General features: G+C 38.3%; 2 protein-coding genes and 1 pseudogene across 2 annotated transcripts; all 3 read right to left on the bottom strand.

Annotated features, from left to right (window-relative positions):
- Positions 1 to 9380: 9380 nt before the first annotated feature.
- Positions 9381 to 9987, bottom strand: LOC141835162 (small COPII coat GTPase SAR1A-like; annotated as a pseudogene).
- Positions 9988 to 10745: 758 nt separating this feature from the next.
- Positions 10746 to 14421, bottom strand: LOC141834608 (calreticulin-like). The gene is made up of 14 exons (XM_074721924.1): positions 14278 to 14421; positions 13523 to 13630; positions 13196 to 13388; positions 12853 to 13111; positions 12700 to 12756; positions 12364 to 12411; positions 12166 to 12252; positions 12011 to 12068; positions 11868 to 11935; positions 11699 to 11794; positions 11576 to 11623; positions 11200 to 11229; positions 11030 to 11116; positions 10746 to 10932 (listed from the first exon to the last, which is right to left on the bottom strand). The coding sequence occupies exons 1-14, from the start codon at positions 14378 to 14380 to the stop codon at positions 10921 to 10923; spliced, it is 1254 nt and encodes a 417-aa protein (XP_074578025.1). The 5' UTR covers positions 14381 to 14421; the 3' UTR covers positions 10746 to 10920.
- Positions 14422 to 16171: 1750 nt separating this feature from the next.
- LOC141834609 (universal stress protein PHOS32-like) lies at positions 16172 to 18557 on the bottom strand. Its single transcript, XM_074721926.1, has 4 exons — positions 18307 to 18557; positions 16850 to 16959; positions 16561 to 16679; positions 16172 to 16454 (listed from the first exon to the last, which is right to left on the bottom strand). Exons 1-4 carry the CDS (start codon positions 18482 to 18484, stop codon positions 16367 to 16369), a joined length of 495 nt encoding a protein of 164 aa, XP_074578027.1. The 5' UTR covers positions 18485 to 18557; the 3' UTR covers positions 16172 to 16366.
- Positions 18558 to 20182: the final 1625 nt, after the last annotated feature.

Here is a 20182-nt window from a genome sequence, read left to right on the forward strand (position 1 = left end):
AGGAAAACGTCTCAAGCTAGTGCAAGGATGAGCACGAGGCTTATGGAAGGCGTTTGAAGGTTTGCGTCAAGGTTAAGGGTTGAAGAAAGAGCTGAAAGGGGGAGTTTTCAGCTGGAGCAGTCGACTGGCCCTGCCAGCAGTCGACTGGGGTTGATCCGAGACACACACAAAAAGATCAGTCGAATGGAGTCGACTGATCAGTCGACTGGGAGCAGTCGACTGACGATTCCAGCAGTCGACTGCTAGTCGACCGTTTGGCTAACAACTACGCAAATCTGATTTAATTAATGAGTCATTAATGCCATCAGTCGACTGACCTTATGAGCAGTCGACTGATGTATGGAAATACATAAAAGCCAAGATCGACGCCGAAGAAAACAAGATTTTCATTCTATCTATTTTCTGGATAACTTCTGAGATCTGTATTCTCTTTCTCTCTTCCCTAAACCTAACTCTATCATTTATTGAAAGGAAGAGATCTAAGTTGTGAGAGTTTCTCCACCTTCGAAGAGATCTTCGAGAAGGAGGGTTTCAAGTGGAATCGTCGGCTGTGTGTGTGGATCCTTGGATTAGTCACCTCGTAGAGGTGGATACCAAGTAAATCGAACGGGTTAGCGTTGTGATCTTTTCTTCTTTGTTTCTTTGCTTCCGCTAATATTTTTGTAGGAGAAAATTTGAAAAACGTTATTCACCCCCTCTAGCGAACGCACCGATCCTAACAAGTGGTATCAGAGCGGGTTCCTTTCGGAAGATCTAACGTTCAATCGAAATCATTCATGGCGTTTCAAGAGGGATACAGCATCGCACGACCACCCTACTTCGACGGCAATGACTTCGCGTATTGGAAAGGTAGGATGGAATATTTTTTAATGAACGATATTGATATTTGGTTTAGTGTTGTAGACGGATTCGAGAAGCCGAAGGACGCTCTTGGATTTCCTCTTCCTACAAAAAGTTGGTCCAAAGATATATGCAAGAAAGCGCAAGCAAATGCGAAAGCAACAACGACCTTGCAATGCAGACTATCAAAAGAGCAACTAAGCAAAGTCGGCCCATTTGACTCGGCCAAAGAGCTTTGGGAGAAGCTCATCGAATTAAACGAAGGATCTAGTGAATCGAAACGAGCCAAGAGAGATCTTTTGGTTGGACAACTCCAAATCTTCAAAATGAAGGCCAATGAGACGGTAAGTCAAATGCACGGGCGGTTCAAGGAGATCGTGAACGGTCTCCACGTCATAGGTGAGAAACTCGACAATCGGGATTTGGTAAGGTACGTGCTTCAAGCTTTTCCCCGAACCACTCTATGGGCATCAATGGTCGATGTTTATAAAGTGTCAAGGGACTTATCAATTGTTAAATTAGACGAATTATTTTGTGAATTCGAATTACATGAACAAGCTAACTTGTCTACAAAAGAGAAAGGTATAGCTCTGTTTGTAGAAAAGAAGGAGAAGAAGAAAAAGAGGGACAAGGCAACCTCATCTGAGTCCGAATCCTCAGATAGCGATGAGGAAATGTCAGATAAAGAAATTGCTCACTACGTCAAGAGGATGATGGGAAAGTCAAGGAGGTTCACTAGAAGAAATGTCAAGAAGATGTTCACACCTCCACGAGGTAAATCTCAAAGTTCTAACTATAACTCTAATGTAACATGTTATGAATGCAACAAGAAGGGGCACATCAAGCCGAATTGTCCGGAGCTAAAGAAGAAAGAAGACTCAAAAGAAAGAAAGAAGAAGGACAAGAAGAAGAAGGAGGTGATGGTAGCTCAAGCCACATGGCACTCATGGGACGAGAGAGTGACCATGACACCACAAGCGAAGAAGAAGAATCGAGCGGTGACGAATCTTCCTCAAGCGAAGATGAGGTAATGGATAAGGTAAAAGCAAATTTTCTTTATCGTACTATTGCATATCTTAAAAATGCTTTGGTTAAGTCAAAATCTAAGGTTAAGGCATTAAAGAAGGAATTAAGGAACAATGCATGTGAGTCTAGTGACTCAAGTACAATTAATGAGGAAAATGCTAAATTAAAAGATGAAATCATTGACCTTAGGAAATGCATAGAAAAATTTTCAAATGGATCTAAAACCCTTGACATGATCCTTAATAGTCAAAGAGCGGTTTACAATAAGGCCGGAATTGGATATAGACCTAAGGAAGTATCATATATTTCCCTAGTAGGAAGACAAGGGTCATTGAACAATTCAACTACTAAGGGCAAAATTAGACAAGCTTGGGTTCCTAAGAAGTATTTACAAAATGTTAGTGAATCTAGTTTTTGGGTGCCCAAAAGTGATGTATTCTATGTTGTATAGGTAAGAGAGAATACCAAACCAAATATGCTAAAGGAATTATCAAGAAATTTTGGTTTGGAAAATGCTAAGGTAGCTTCAAATACTATAGGACAAATGTGAACTTAGATAGTGATGTGGAGGAAATTTGGTATGTGCTTTGTTTAATGATGAACTTTAGTATTGCATGATCCTATTAAATATATTTTACATCTCACAAGACATTAGGAAGACTCTTGATGAGTATTGGTTTGATTGAATTATATGTCAAGAGATTATAAAAATAGCGACGAATTATTAGCGACGATTTTCATTTTCGTCGCTAATATAAGTATTAGCGATGAAATTTGATATTTCATCGCTAACTATATATTTTGCGACGAAATATCAAATTTCGTCGCTAACCGTTAGCGACGAATTTTGATATTTCGTCGCTAACTTCAGTTTTTGCGATGAAATATTAATTTCGTCGCTAACTGTTAGCGACGAAATTTGATATTTCGTCGCTAACTTCAATTTGATATTAATTTCACTTTAATTTTGCGACGAAATTAATATTTCGTCGCTAACGAATAGCGCGAAACATAATATCTGTCACAAAAATAGCGACCGAAATATATTTCCGTCGCTAGTGTTGCGACGGAAAATATTTCCGTAGCAAAAAATAGCGACGGAAATATATTTCCGTTGTTATTTTCACGACGGAAATATATTTCCGTCGTTATTTTTGCGACGAAATATTAATTTCGTCGCTAACAGTTAACGACGAAATTTGATATTTCGTCGCTAACTTCAATTTGATATTAATTTCACTTTAATTTTGCGACGAAATATTAATTTCGTCGCTAACGAATAGCGCGAAACATAATATCTGTCACAAAAATAGCGACCGAAATATATTTCCGTCACTAGTGTTGCAACGGAAAATATTTCCGTAGCAAAAAATAGCGACGAAAATATATTTCCGTCGTTATTTTCGCGACGAAAATATATTTCCGTCGATATTTTCGTGACGAAACATTTAAATTCGTTGCTAATAATCGACTATTGGCCGTCCTGTTAACTGTTAGCGACGAATTAATATGTTTAGTCGCTAACTGTTAGCGACGAAATAGAATAATTCGTCGCTAATCCTTCGTTCGGTTTTTTGCGGCTAAAACATGATATTTCGTCGCTAACTCTGATTTTTAGTGACGAAAATGGTAAAATCGTTGCTAACCTCTCTGATTTTTTGCGGCGAAAACTTTTATTTCCTCGCTAACCTTCGCGTAAAACCCTATCCCAACAACTCCCTCCGCATTTCTCCTGAGCCCGATCCACTCTTTCTCCGCCTTTCTCTGCCTGCTCCTCCGCTACCGGTGGTTTCCTGCGCCTGTTCCTCCGCGATCTCTGCTGCGGCTGTTCCTCCGTGATCTCCGAGCTCCTCCGCCGCCTGTGCGGCTCCTGCGCCCGCCTCTTCTTCCGCGACCTTCGGTGCTGCCCCCCTCCGGCGCCTGCGCTGTCCTCGTCCGCCGCGCGCTGCCCCAGGTCAAGCTTCTACTGACATCGGTAAGGGCTCGTATTCTCGTCCTCTGCCGCTGGATGCTACCGGCTGAGGAGACACGGTGGATTCTGGGAGGTGGGAACGCAATATCCTCTCCTGGAGATTAAGAAGCGCGCGTTCACCAGGGTAGCCGCTGCCAGTTGGTTATCAGGGTTTGGAACGAAGAAGGGGAAGGCTCCCCTCCCGGAGATCGTAAAGGCCGGTGACCCCGTCCTCCACGAGCAGGCGGGGGAGGTCCCAGTCCAGGAGATTGGAAGTTATTCACTATTGTTTCTGCTTTGATATTTTGTTTGGCTATGCCCATTTCCTCATAATAACTTGAATCTCCCAACTTTAGCGTCTACCTATGTAGTGCCTTGCCATGATCTTCCTAAGAGATAAAACCTTCAAAAATTGCTAGGTGGAATGTGTATTACCTATCTTTTATTGACAAGTGCAGGCATTTCCATCACGGACACTATTTATTTTTTAATTTTTCTGAAAAAAAGAGGTACGGTAGGAGAGACTCCTACCTGTACTCTTATTTGTTGCTTGATACCTTTTTAGTGTTGACATCAGAAACTGAATTGTACATACGTTCTTGTTAGTAGATTATTGTTCTTGAAGATACGAAAGAGTACATTAGTTATGCTCCTAAGAATGAAATTAAAGCTCAAGACCGTCGCCCCTTTGATCTTTTGGTATTAACAAGAAGAATTTGATCCTCTTATGTTTCTTTTTTTTTACTTTGTGATCAAGTGACAAAGTATGGAAATACATAAAAGCCAAGATCGACACCGAAGAAAATAAGATTTTCATTCTATCTATTTTCTGGATAACTTCTGAGATCTGTATTCTCTTTCTCTCTTCCCTAAACCTAACTCTATCATTTATTGAAAGGAAGAGATCTAAGTTGTGAGGGTTTCTCCGCCTTCGAAGAGATCTTCGAGAAGGAGGGTTTCATAGTGGAATCGTCGGCTGTGTGTGGATCCTTGGATTAGTCACCTCGTAGAGGTGGATACCAAGTAAATCGAACGGGTTAGCGTTGTGATCTTTTCTTCTTTATTTCTTTGCTTCCGCTAATATTTTTGCAGGAGAAAAATTGAAAAATGCTATTCACTCCCCTCTAGCGAACGTACCGATCCTAACAGAGAGGAAGAGAGGAAGAAAAGAAAGCAAGGTGGGTGGTGATCATCTTGGTAGATCGTCGCCTACACGACGTCCAAAAAGAGGAGAGGAATACAACAGAAGATCAAGAGGTTTTCGGGCACAAACTATTTTCTATACAATCTACAAATGAAAGGTACAAGTAGTTTAATTCCACTGCGTAGTTAGTTTTCTTTGTATGGATCCTAAATATCAACACAAGAGTCTAGCGATCTTATGCTTCGATCAAGCACATATCTGATCGAACATGTGGGTTGCTTAGAAAGGTTCCGTCCCTGTAAAATTTTTATCTGGCATAAATTGAACAAGATAGAATTTCAAGCACCTTCACATGGCTGCTTAAGTTCCTTGCCTTGGGGTCAGCCAAATAGTATGACCCACCATCGAGTCACCATATGACTCGGTAAGGCCCCTCCCAGCGGGGTTCTAATTTACCGACATCTCCCGTAGGCTTAATTTTTTTTCCACACGATGTCTCCCACCTGAAAGGAACAGGGGGGTTATTCGCTTGTTGTAGGCCCGACTTATGCACTGTCAATATGCTTTGAGGTGCGTATCTGCTATTTCAAGAGTTTCGCTGATGAGATCCAGCTCCAAGAGTCTCTTGTCGGAGTTTTCCTTCTCTACCTCGTAGACCTAGATCTGAGTCAACTTGAAACCAACTTCGACTAGGATAACAACCTCTCCTCCATAGGCCAGGTGAAAAGGAGTCATCTCGCCTCTCTTGTGAGGGGTTGTTATTAGGATCGGCCCGGTGCATTACGCGTGTTTACACGTTTCACAAACATGCACAGTGAAATAAAATAATAATTAAAATTAATTATTACAATACTCACAACATATGCATACAGAATACAATATGTACATAACATAACTGAAAATTTAAAAATTTTATAATAACGATTTATTCTACGTATACTTGATGTATGACGCTCAGCAGGAATGATATCAATCAAGCGGCTCTGTCGAGGTTCCACCTCTACCGGTGATCCATGTCAAGTTCTCGTATAGACGACTTCCCAAGCCACAAGTCATGTCATTATCTTCGGTACTAACCATTGAGCAGCAATGGTCGATACGAGAGAAAACTCTAATATCGAAAACACGCAACAACGCATGTTGAGTTCGTTTCGGCTTCATAAGACGAAGTCTATCATTTTTGCCCTTTGTCCGGGCCAACTAGACTTTCTTTCTCTTGGTCAAAGAATCTAATTTTCAAACTCATTTTAAATCCTTCGGAGAAGCTTTTAGTACATGTGACCCAATAGGTTCCTGACTATGTTGGTCGTCCGCAGTTAACTATTAATTACAGAACGATCATGAGTGACACCTAGTAGTACATCATAATCCCCAATTGATCAAAAAAAATTAATGATTGATTCCAGAATCATTTTTGAATCCTTCAGCAACTATAATGAAATGTGTTTCATTTCTTTCACCATTTTATACATGTTTAATTTAGGGCATGGTCTATGTGTCAGTCCCCACTAGGCTGATTACATCACACTTAGTCCAAGCTTGCTTTCTTGTCATATAGATTCAAGTTACTTGTATATGTGTCCAAGAGTACCATATTTTTGACATGTAATACTTTGGCTAAAGACTTTCAGTAACAATTTTAACAAGCGACCGTAAATTATACATTTCCTTTTACAAAGAACGGTGAATCCTCTATAAGCTATCCAAACACCTTCGGACACTTCGACTTATACCCAATCATCCCGAGTCCACACTTCCTTGGAGATATTTGCTTAAGATATCAAAGTATAAGTCTCCATGACTAAGATGATTTGAATACCATAAGTTAAAGAAAACTCGCACTTAAGTTGCACTGAGATCTTCATTGACATATCTCTATATGCATAGAACCATATAAAGGTTACTTCAATGAACTAATTACCTTTAACTAGCATCATTGTTTAACTCTCAACATCCAATGTCTCTAACCAGCAAGAACAACTGCTTAGTAAATCAAGGAGTTTAAAATATACTTGTCTCAACAGAATCGATGACGTTCATGTTCATCAATTCATCGAATAGAGATAATTTTAATACATTTAAAATTGCATATGTAGAGATGATCACTAGTTGTGATCCAATCACAAATTCTCTCATGCTATGAATCATATTATGGGCATCAAATAAATAAGTTTAAGATTCAATCAAACATATAGTGAATGTACACTGAAATAGTGAATTTCTATTTATTCAATAAATAATATAACTATAAAGCAATTGTCTTAAAACACCTCTCAAATATAACAGTTATACGGTAAGCCCAAAGGATATTATGAAGCTCTTCTACCCAACTGTCCTCGACATGGTCGAGTTTAACCTTTAGCCCTTAGACAAGCTTTTGGTTGACGACTTCAGTTTGTCCATTACTTTGAGAGTAATAGACAGAGGTGCAAGTGTGATGGACACCAAGGTTTCTGCACCATTCCCAGAGCTTGCCACCCTAGAATTATCGTCCATTATCCGACACTATTTGACAGGGAAGGTAATACCTACATACTATATTATGCCAAAGGAATTTGAGGATGGCTTCTTCAGTTATCTTTGCCAACGGCTTGGCTTTGATCCACTTTGAAAAATAATCCAGAGGAACTTTCTCTGATTCAGAATTGTATGGAAGAGTCCTACTATATACATCCTCCACTGATCAAAGGGGCAGGATACTATAGAGGTTTCCAGGAACTCATGGGATGGTGAATTATGGGTTGATGCTTCTGACAATTTGAACAAGTGTAGACTAGTTAAGCAACATTAGTTTGTAGGGTGGGCCAGAAATAACCAACCACTAGCACCTTTCTCACCAAGGTCCAACTTTCGGTGTGGTTTCCACAACAGTGTTGATGGATCTCCCACATGACATAGCTGACATCTTTAGGGCTCAAGCATTTGAGTAGAGGACGGGAGAAAACACTCTTGTATAGGACGTCCCCAATTAGAGTGAAACATGCAACCCATCTCTTGAAGGTGCAGGTGTGTTCGAGGTCGCCAGGTAAAGTTCCATACTTCATGAAGGAAATAAAGGAGGCTCTCCAGTCAGGCGAGGACCTTGGTTGAGCCGCATGGTTGATATGAGCGATCAATTAATCTCGAGCAGCAGGCTCTTCTAACTCTCACGTATGCAAAGCGTTGGCTATCTTGGCTAACTCATCTATCTTTTGATTATCCGCTCGAGGACTTTTAGTAAGATGAACTCTTAGAATTCCGTCTTTAATTTGGCAAAGGCTTTGGCATAGTGTCGTAATCTGTCATTGCGGATTTCAAAGATATTGAGTTGACAAGCAACTAAATGCGAATCTAAATGAATAATGACTTCGACTGCTCTCACATATTTGTCTGCCTGAAGATCGATGAGTAGGGCTTCATATTCAACTTCGTTGTTGGAAGTTCGAAAATGAAGTTTGACGACCAATTGCAATGAGTCCCCTTGTGGTAAATGCAACAATACTCCGACTCCACTGCCATTCTTGGTGAAAACCCATCCACATAGATTTTTCAAGCTTCCTGCATTATCAGTCCTGCAACCTCAGTTAGAAAGTCAGCCAAGGTTTGGACTTTGATGGTGGTTCTCGTCCACTATTGGGTTTCATACTCGTTGAACTCGGTGGTCCACTTAATCAATCTCCCAGAGGCTTCGGGATTGGTCATCTTTGCCCAAGGCATTATTAGTGAGCACTGTGATAGGTGTAATAAGAAATAAGGTCGCAGTTGATGAGTAATTAATATCAAAGCTAATGCAAGCTTCTTCAAAATGGTGTAGTGCATCTCGACATCCTAAGTGACTCAAGAAGTATATAGGTTGTTGGGTATTGCCATATTGTCAAACCAACACCGAACCAAGGGCTCCCTAAGATGTAGATAGGTACAACCATAAGGGTTCTTGGGCGACTGATTTAGATAGGACAGGTAACTTCGCACAAGTAGGTCTTAAGATCAACGAAGACCTTCACACACTTCTCATCTAAAAAAAATAAACTGCTTTGCGTAATATATTTTGAAGAAAAGAAGATTTTTTTTTGGAAAATTGAGAGATGAACCGTGATAAGGCAGTCATTCGTCCAACTATGTTTTGGACTTCTTTGATGCTTCATGGAGATATCATGTTTTGCAAGATTTGTATTTTATCTGGATTGACTTCTATATTGCACTCCGTGATGACATACTTGAGAAAGTCGCCACCTTTGACACTGAACATGTATTTGTTTGACTCAAAGTGGAGTATGTCTCATTGACATTAACAGGAATTCTACCCGAGTTGATTTAATTAGGATATCATCAAGGGAGGTCGTCGCATCACACATCGCATACGCATCGAAGCATATTTCGTTGTTTACATGGAGAGTCGAAGAGTTGATCACAAAGTATTCGAGTTTCAAGTTCATAAAACTACTTTATGTACTGCTAAAGCCACCGGAATCCTTCGTCGTAACCCATCTTGCGGACGACGCTGCACAAGAAGACTTCAAGGAGGCGGACGTCAGAGTCTGCTGCAAGGTTCGCCTTGCCCTTGCCGGTTGCTAAGCTGTTCAGGCCTAGATGGAAGCGTAGCTCCTCCTCGGAGGCCGCGTAGGGAATGTCGATCTTGTTTCCTTGGACGAGAAAGGGAACATTTAGCAAGGCATCGGCCGATAGGAGCGCATCCAGTTCCTTCTTCGACTCGGCAAGCCTCTCCTTGTCAAATGCATTAATTTAGAGAATCATATGATGAAGAAAATGGATCGGCAACACAGACACTGGAGGAATCACCGAAGCTGATCGGTTGGTTCTGGACCAGTCTCTGCATTCGACGGGCTCCGGTCAAATCAAGCGAATTCGGCAGGTATACGATGAAGCTTGAGGAACCCTAAAGAAGGGGATCGAACCTCATCCTTGAGAGCATGTGAAGCAGCGTAGTCTTTCCGACGTTGTCCAACCCTAAGAACAGGATCTTAGCTTTCTTCTGCAAGAGGCCGAGGGAGCCGAGGACGCCGTAGAACCAAGCGACTAGGAACATCGCTGCCGTCGAATAGCAAGAAATTGGCGATGGAGACGGAGATAGAGATAGAAGAGGGAGTTAACGAAGGATGAATTTGAAAATAATACAAAATGGGAGGAGAAACATGGACATTTTGCTCACTGCATCTTATTTTTATTTGTTATATTTTTGACAATTTGTGAGGTGTAGTTGGGGAGCGAAGTGGGTGTGACTTGGAGTTAAGTATTGTTACTACCTACTTAAGATAAAAATTAGACATAACTAATTAGTTGATGGAGTATAAAGAGAAATTGTTATTCAATGGTTAATTTTTCAGTCATAATTCAATGATTAATTATTTTTTAATAAAATTATCTATAAAGATATCTTTATTTCTTCCATTCATCTTATCAATTTATTTTTTCTTTATTCTTTTCATTCGAGATGGATAAAAATTCTAGTATTTCTTTTATAAATCTTCATATTCATTTTTTACTTATTGTATGGATTTAAATTTAAATTATATTTGATCAATTACATAATGTAAAATATAAATATAAAATATATTTAAAAATGAAGAGGTGAATAATACCTATATACAAGTTGTTAGACGATTTATTAATAATGAAAAAATAAATAAATTTTTTTCTTTTGAGATGGCGATATGGCATGGCAAGGACCAAAAAAACTCTAAAACTTAGAGATGCTCTAAAGTTAATCTATCAATTATTTATATATTTCGACGTTGAAATTTATTATTATTATATTTTTTTTAAAAAAAAAGAGAGAGTTCTACGTAGAAGCAGAAATAGTCAATGGTCTAATGAAACAAGACAGTAGTCCATGGATCTAGAAAACAGTTGAGTGACAAATAAGCAATAAAGAGAAAACCACTGCGTTATGTGCTCAAATTCAACTACCACCCAAAATCAAATCTCCTGTTTACTTCCACCAAAACTTGATCTCATCCCTCTAAAGCTCGTCCTGAGAACAAGATTTACGATGCGAGTCAGTAACACGAAAGGAACAGAATGATTGCAAAATAAATGGAGAGAAAAAAATGAAGCGAAGAACAAGTTACATGAGCTGCCTCCTTTTCGTCTTCTGCATCTGAATCAGCCTTAGAATTAGCTTCGTCTGAGGCATCGTCATCTTCGTCGTCATCCTCCTGAACTCAACAATGAAAAGAGAAAAGGCTGAGAAAGTGAACATATAAGCCATAGGAAAAGACGTAGATTTAGGCGTGCTAACCTCTACGTCGGACAGATCATCCTTGCTTTCCTGTGGATTAAAAAGTTTACTTTAAATATGAATTATAGAGATGAATGATCTATTATCGGGACCAACACATTAATAAGCCAATTCTCTCATGCAAGTGGATCATAACAACAAATGATATCTGGATCAAGAGACTCAAGGGAAGCTTCTAATGAGTTGGAATTTAACATTCAGTTTTGTGGAATTGTATTCTGATTTATGCGGACGAAGTTGCAATCGTGGAAACTGAAGTTGAACGACAATATCATGTATGGTTTAATTCAGTACTTGTTATAGAGATTCTTTTGATAACAAGCAGTTGAAAACTTTTGTGTTTCACTAAGAAAGAAATAGAATGATAGAAGGTTACCTCTTCATCCTTCTTTTTCTCAGCCTCCTCAAATGCTGCCTTCTCAGCCTGAAAGAAGAATGGAAGCCGATTTAGAAGTTACAAATCTTTGACAGATGGAAGATTCAATACTAAGCAACCTACATCCTTGAGCTTGCCCCATGTTTCTTCCGCAAATTTCTTTGCGTACTCGGGATCATCACAGACTAAGATGTTGTCGAAAATAGACCCAGCTTTGACCTGGAAAAAACATAACAAATCATAAGCTCAATACAAAGAAAATCAGCAATGTGGAGAAATGAGAATGTATCACCTGCCACAACTCGAAGCCTACGTATCGCAAATTTGAGTAAGCATAGATGTATGGATCATCCTTAAAGTCTGCAAGAAGATGAAAGGTTAAATTATTTGTCAAATGTCATGAGCAAATTAAGTTACTGAAAGATCAAATAGTACCAGGATTGTCGATCAATGGTGCCTTCCACTTCCCCTTGTAGTTAGGATTCTTAAGTTTCTACAAAAGGCATCATAATAACTAATTAGATTTTTTTTTTTTTTGCTGGCTCTCTAATGCCTCTTTTATCATGGAAGATTAAAGAGCACGCCAATACCCTTTGCTTCCAAGGACCCTTGTACTCAGGGTTTGGAATAGTTGGAGCTGTCCATTCACCATCTTCTTCATCATCCCAATCTTCCGGCTACAGCAAATGCATAGAAGAGCTATGATGCAGCAGAAGATGGCAAAGGCAAATGCACAAATAATAACACCCATAAAGCATTAACTTTACTAAAGAACCAATCAGTTATACCTTTTTAGCATCGGGATCAGGGATCTCTTTAGGAACATCATCATACCCCTTCATCAATAAGATTAAGTTAGTTTGGCTCAAAATTTGCAGTGATGAACATACTGGGACAGAAGAATATCTTGGAAAGGAATCCAACGATGTATAACAATCAGATTCTGACTAGCAACTAACATTCAACCTAGAAGTAATATCTAGAAAAAGATCTGCGAAAATTTAATCTTTCAAAATGCTTGAAAAGAAGCCAAAATTAAAATCTCTGTAGAAGATGGCAGTTAGGGAACAAAAAGGAAAACAATCAAAATGAAAATGACGGAATTAACATTGAGCAGAAACTACCTCTGGTTTCTTGTCCTCGGGGTCTGGGATGTACTCCTTGTCATCCCAATCTTCTGGCTGCAACATAGCCAAAAAGATTAATTAAATATTGTCATTGAGATCAAGCTGTCACACCCAATGGTCTATGATGAACCATGAATAATTGAAACCTACTTTCTTTGCGTTGGGATCCTTGATTTGCTTAGGGGGAAGAATATCCCAGTCGGTGTACAAACTACCAGTTTGTTTCTCTTTGTTATCAATGAAGATGCTGTATGTGGCATCAGGTCGAACAACGAGGGTGTAGACATGAGTTAACTGATCGCTCTCACACGCCACTTCTTTCTTAATCAAATGGTTCTTCCCGTCACGTGAGAAGATAGCATGGACTTTTTTGGTGCTGTACCCACAAATATCAGGGCCGAACATAATGCTGCAATTTCCAAATGCATGCGTCCAATTCAGATAAGATGAAAAATGTAATGGGTGCGATAACAAACAAAGAATGTAGAGGTACCCATAGGGAGTGTCTCCAGAAAATTTCTTCTGATCAACTTCACCGCTAAGTAACTTGATGTAGCCACCTCCACAATCAAGTTTCTGCTCATGTTTAACAGAGAACTGCAAAACTAATGTCTTGTCCTTGTTGCTGAATTCTGGGAACTGTGCCGAAATTGCATAGAATTTATAATCTTCTGCTGTTTGTATTCCTGTATTCAAAGGATTTATGAAGCCAAGATCGTATATCACATAATCAAATGGTTCAAGCTTTCACAGTGAAAAGCAAGTTACAAAAATTTTTTACAGTGATAACGAGGCAAGGTTCATGGTTTTAGAGAATTACCTTTATCCTCTGGATCCCCAGTCCATTTGCCGGATGTATAGTTCCAATCTCCAGCCATGTTTTCATCCTTTTTCCAGTCAGATTTGACCCATCGATCCTCCCATCCATCTTCATATAGAAATATATGCAATTACAGTTACTAGGAGAAATAATCATTAAAAAGTTTTCCCCCCTTTGGCAGACGATCATTCTGAATTTTTAGTCTACAAAAATTAATTCATTTATAGTTCACCAATTTGTCAATATAAACACATCAGTCATGTCAATATCAACAAATAATTCAAATCGGCGAAAACAATCCAACAGCATCAAGAACAAAAAGAAAAATGCAATAAGAAAACGCAAGATCAAATTCTTCCTTTGAGAGAACAACCTAGGAAAAAGAACAGAAGCGATCACGTTGTGGCAGATTAGATCGGAATGTTTTAAACCAATCGCCAAAATGTTCTTTACGCAACGTTCATGAGCAGACAAAAGGAACTGTTAGAACCAACAAAAAAACAATGCCGCATAACCATGGAGATAAAACGTCCAAATAACCATAAAAACAGCAGTTGTGTTGCAATCTAAAACAGGGAGGTCAACGGCAAATCAAAGGAAAGCTTGCACTCATCAACCACAAGAATGCATCGACAAATCCGTAGCAAAACTAGAGTCTCATTTTCATGAAACATACATGAGCGTGATCTAGTAAGAGATTTCAACGCCGATCGAGATCGGGAACAGAATACGGATCAACGAGGGAAAACGCATACCTCCGAATCGCTCCTCAAAATACACCTCGGCGGAGACGATCGATGCGACGGCAAGCGCCACTGCGAGGGCGGCTACGACAGGCGGTCTCCTTCGGATCGCCATTGCGGACCTCTCTCTCTCTCACTGCCCTTCGAGCTCTTCTCGATTTGGATCCAGACGAAGAGGTTGAGATCGGAGATTTATCTTTGGAGAGAAAATTGAGTACAGTAACCGGAGGTAACCTTACCTGAATTTGAGATTCGTCAATCGTCTTTCTCCTACTGGCCAAAAGTAAGCGAGCCCAATAGCGAAAAGCCACGTGTCCAAATCGACGTGTCTGCCCTCGCTTATTCTGCTTCGTTCGTATCGTATTATTATTTTACAGTTAAATGGTTAAAAGTCCAAAATGCTAATTTTAAAAATTTATTCCTATTAATTTCCTCTCGCTTCCTGCTCAATAAAAAAAACTATAATATATATTAAAAGGTGAAACACAACATCCAAATAAATAAAATATGTCTTATTTTCCAAAACCAAACTAAATTCTTTCTTTTATTTACCGTATCAAACAATTTGAATTAAAGGGATTAAGCTTTTTATAAACTCCGATGAATTTAATTTTCTGTATTTTATTTTATTGTTAGTATGTTTTTATGAATTAAATGACGGAGACTCCATGATATCTACTATATTTTAAATGAATATTATTTAATTATGATTGATCACATAAAAACTAGTAACTATTTGCTATAATGTATAATAGTTGATTGTTAGTTTTTATAAAGTGTCATTATTAAAAATTAATTTTACTTATTTGAGATTGATAATATTATTAAAATAATATTTTAATAAGTAAAATAAATAAAAGAGACTTTACATTTCAAATAAATATCTTCTGATTATATTCAACCTTAGTAGAAGTTAGCATCTAACTACTATAACGTATAGCAATTGATTGTTAGCTTTTATCAAGTGTCATTATCAAAAGTTGATTTTGCTTTAAGTGATAACTTTGTTAAAATAATATTTTAATAAATGAAATAAATAAAAAAGACTTCATGACACTCACTATATTTCAAATGAATATCTTTTGATCACGATCGAGCATGTAGGAACTAGCAACCAGGTGCTACAACGTGTAGAAATTGATTGCTAGCTTGTAAAATACGATCATTATCTCATTTTGATTTTGCTTCTTTGAGAATATTAGTATGGTTAAAACAATATTCAATAAGCGAAACAAATGAAGGAGACTCTATTACATCTATTACATTTTAAATGAATATCTTTTGATTATAATCAATCGTATAGAAGATAATAGTTAGCTGCTACAACATATAACAATTGATTGTTATTAACTTTTACAACAGTATTAATATCCTATTTTGATTATTACATAATGATAATCTGATTAAAATAATATTTTAATGAATAAAATAAATGAAGGAAACTTTATGACATCAATTATATTTTAAATGAATATTATATGATCACGATCGACCGTATAAAAATTAATCGATATCTATTTCAAAATGTAGCAGTTGATTGTTAACTTTTACAATAATATCATTATCTTATATTAATTTTACTTATTAGAGAATGATAACATAATTAAAATAATATTTTAATAAACAAATTAAATAAAAAGAACTCCATAACACTTCATATGTAAAATCTAATAGATAATTACTATAATGTATAACAACTGATTATCAATTTTTACAAAGTGTAGCACCTGATTGTGGTTTAAATCTTAAACGCTAAATCCAATTAAAAAATATAGAATTTTTGAATCATACCTACATTAAAAGCATTTTGGACTATTCACTTTAAATGAGATGCTCATGTGATTTTTTTTTTAAAGAGACGTTACCTTCTAATTTTTACCCTATTTTAATTTTTTTTTAAAAAAACTAAATAAATTCTGATCATTTCAGAAAATTATTTCTGATAAGACACACCTCAATTATTGTTATTGCACACAAACACACTGCCACAAGGCACATAGAATAATAACACATCATGAGTTCAACCTCATCAAGCAACTTAGAACAGTGGCATATCAGCCAAGTTTCTTATTCAAGCAAAAGAAAGACAAGCAGAGTGAAGTTAACTTGCATGATCAGTACTCTTAACGACTGTAACAGGGCAAGTTCCATTGTTCACCACATAGCTGCTCACACTGCCCAGGAGCACCCTGAAAGATGAGGGAATAGAGCCAAAGGCACCATAAGGTTCTTGTTCCATTTCTAATTCAAGGTTATCATTGGAACACAATATCTACCAAGTAGAAGTTTTCTAACCTCTTGAGCTTCCCAAGACCTCTATTTCCAATGATCAAGCAGCTGAGGGGGATGCTATCAATAGCTTCACATATCTTTTCGCGGGCATCTCCCCAGTAGATCTTCAACACAACGATGACCTGAAAAAGTTATACAAGTGTTTTTTAGCATGCTCACAGTTGCAATGCTTGTTTAGGCAGCTAAAACTTGATAGACAGAGTTAGAAACTACTAACAAGTGTTGAGTATGGTCACAGTTTCTGTTCTTGTTTGGGCAGCTAAAAATTTAACAGATAGAAAGTAGAGACTACCTCCTTTTGCCGGGCAACAGTGGTGAGTATGTCCAAGGTTTCAGCGTCTAGCTTCACGCCGTATTTCTTTGCGATACCAGAATCAGATAATTCTGATAGGGGAATAAATGCTGCAGTAACAGGATAATTAGAAGACAAAGAGATGCAATTAGCGATGCAAGATCATATACACGAGAAGGTAGATTCAATAAGATGCAGAAAGACAGGAAAAGGAAATGATGTATTCCAATTGTTACTCTGCTGCAACTAAATCAAAGAAGCTAGAAGACTAAGTAGCAAGTATTTTTTACTCAAGAAAGAGTAGCAACAAAAGGTCTTGTGTGCAATTGTCGAAGGATGCCTAGCTTGTCTTGCTTGATCTTTGTTGGTTCGCGACTCAGATAATTTCTAGTCTGAACTACGCAAAGTATGGGAAAAAGTGAGACTTGTATTAGACATCAAGATTTGATATTAGCATTTCAATATTAAGATTGATGAACTTGACTTAGTCATTGGCTACAAACTGATTAGGTGTGTAGACAAGATTGTATATAAGCAGTAGCATATCTAGGTTTGAAAATCAAGCTAGAAGTTAGAAACCCTTGAACTAGGTGACATTTCCAGCTGTTTAAGTAGATCCTGATTGTTCGTAGCTTAACTTAAAGTGGAAGACAGTATTATCCATATAGGAAATCATAATGCCCTATGGGTGTAGTATTCCTTCACCAAGTTGGTTGAAATAATTAGGACAATTATCTTGAATCTACAAAGGAGAAGTATCTCTGAAGTAACTGATCCAACAGCATATTCCATCTGATATTTCTTCTATTCTGATTCAAATAAAAACATCCTTACAAACCTATTAATGGTGATAAATAGGAAAAGACTTCAGTTATGGAGCACTTAAAGATCTGAGATTGCATGTTGGCGTACCAATTGATAAACATCGATCCTTAGGAAGCTCTTCCAGCATGTTTTATACATTAATTGTGAAAAAAAAAAATCAGCTGATATGTCATCATTTTGATGTTCTTTATCAGCCATTGAATTCACAAAAGAAAAAGAACTCATAAAATCAGCTACAATTATGCACCAAATGTTCCAAAGTAAGATGACTTTACACAATTCCCGTAGCTCAGAGTAGTGTGAATTTAATCAAACGTAAGACTGACTCTTGAATAAACACAAAAGGTCCAAAACTTATTAAGACTTGTGTTTCTCAGTAAACCTAGATTGCAACTGCTAGTCTCATGACCCCACACCATCTGATTCTTAGCAGTGTCCTCAATCCATAACTCAAAAGCCAGAATTTCAATCTCTGAAAGATCATTTATGTTGAGAAATCAAATTTGAATTGGGGCCGAAATAAGCAACGGGACTTCGATTAGAGGAAGCAAAGGGAAAAGGTTTAATTTTTAGGGCTTGTAAAGAGGAATAAGAGAAGAAGAAAAAAAAGGCAGGGAAAAGGTGAATCATACGTGATCCGGTGGCCTCCCAGAGCTGCGTCACGCCCTCCTGGTAGTGTCCTTCCTTCTGGACGTTGACGACGATGAGGTGGTCGCCGTTCCTCACCAAGTTTTCCACGGCCCAGCGGAGCGCTGCCTTGCTGCAAGGCGAGAAATCAACGGCCACTCCCACCCTCCGATCAGCTTCCATTGCCCCGATCGAAGAAGAAAACGAAGAATGATTGATGTGACGACGAGGCCGAGGAAACGCAAACAGAGACGGAAGATTATTGGAGAATGATACGTATACGCCATTTTCAACGTTCCACAGAGATTATTGAAATTATTTCCGTGGGCTTAAAGTTTGTTAGTTGCTATAAAATAAATTTTCAATTGAGTCGATTATGATGGAATAGAATTGTTAAAGTGAAAAGTGGACAGGATTAGATTTCGACGAAGTCGAGGTAACGTTTTCCTCCATTATGGTGTCAATTGTAACTTCTCGATTTATCTTTTCATTATGATCAATTATAATTTTTTAATTTACTTTATAAATAATTATAGAGTAAATCGTAAATGATTTAATATCCTCGACTCCACTTTTTAAGTAGAAGCAAGGGCTGAGGATTGTGCTTTTTCATATTCTTTTCTCAATACGCAAAATGATATCATTCAATATATATTTTTCAAAATTCAAAGGAGTTAAATGAAAAGTGCCCATTGACTGCATATCAAATGGATGACAGAAAATCTATTTAAAACAAAAGGCAATTAACGAATCTTCTGAGTTTAATTTAATGCTTGACTTAATAATTTTTTTATTTATATTTATTTTAATATAATAAAATGATTAACTTTGAATTCCGACCGGTCTCCGGTCGGAATTTGATCAGATTCCGATCACGATTTGGTCGGAATCCGCGTCAGTCACTGTGGTCTCGGATTCCGACCAAATTCGTCGCCGTCCGGCCATCTCCAGCAGCCGGACCGACGTCGGTCGATGCGCCGGTGAGTAGCGCGTCGATTGGGCCAGGTCCGACGGCCGGAGATGGCCGGACGGCGATGAAATCATGGCGGTAGTGGGCGTGGGTGGGAGAGCGGCAGATTCCGGTCGAATTCGCTGCCGTCCGGCCACCGGCGGTCGCCGATCGACGCGCCGGCGAGTGGCACGTCGATCGGGCCCGGTCCGGCGGTGGGAGGTGGCCGGATGGCGAAACGGGAGCGGCGGCAGTGGGCGTGGGTCGGGTGGTGCTCACGGGTCGCGGATGGGGATGTCGCGTAGGATATCAGCTATATATATATATATATATAATATCCTGTACGCTACATACATGATTGGGATTTTCTCTTCGTGGAGTTGCGCTGGTTGAAAAAAAAAATGATCTCACCGTGCTAACTCTAAATCTCACACTTGCGTCTCTACTGTGTTGATGAATATAATGCATAGTTAGTTCCATTTACATTAAATTATATATATACTAAGGATAATTCTCTTTATCTTTTATTAAAGATAAAGTTTATCCTTATTTAATCAACGGCTACAAATCAAGCTTATCAAAGATCAACGATGAAGATCCCATCTACAGATCAATGGTTAAGAGCAAAACCTATCTACGATCTACGATTAAGATTTGTTCTCTTAACCTATAAATAGACTTAGAGTTTTAGAGTATCAACATTGATTTGAATTGTAATCTCTCTTTCTCTCTAAGTCTTTGAGTTCCCAGTTGTAAGGCTTCTCCGCCATAAGGAGTATTCATTAGTTGAGCCATTGTCTTGGAAGCAACGATCTGTTGCAACCAAGTTTTTTTTTAAGAGACGAGTGCATTCCGCTTCAATTTTCTAACCGTCTATTCAACCCCCCCTTCTAGCCGGTCAACTCGATCCTACACGTGTCATCCTCTTATCA

The sequence above is a fragment of the Curcuma longa genome, chromosome 9 (genome assembly GCF_044706935.1).
Source record: "Curcuma longa cultivar G26 ecotype Majalengka, Jawa Barat chromosome 9, ITB_CL_G26_1.1, whole genome shotgun sequence".
Taxonomy (NCBI): Eukaryota; Viridiplantae; Streptophyta; class Magnoliopsida; order Zingiberales; family Zingiberaceae; genus Curcuma; species Curcuma longa.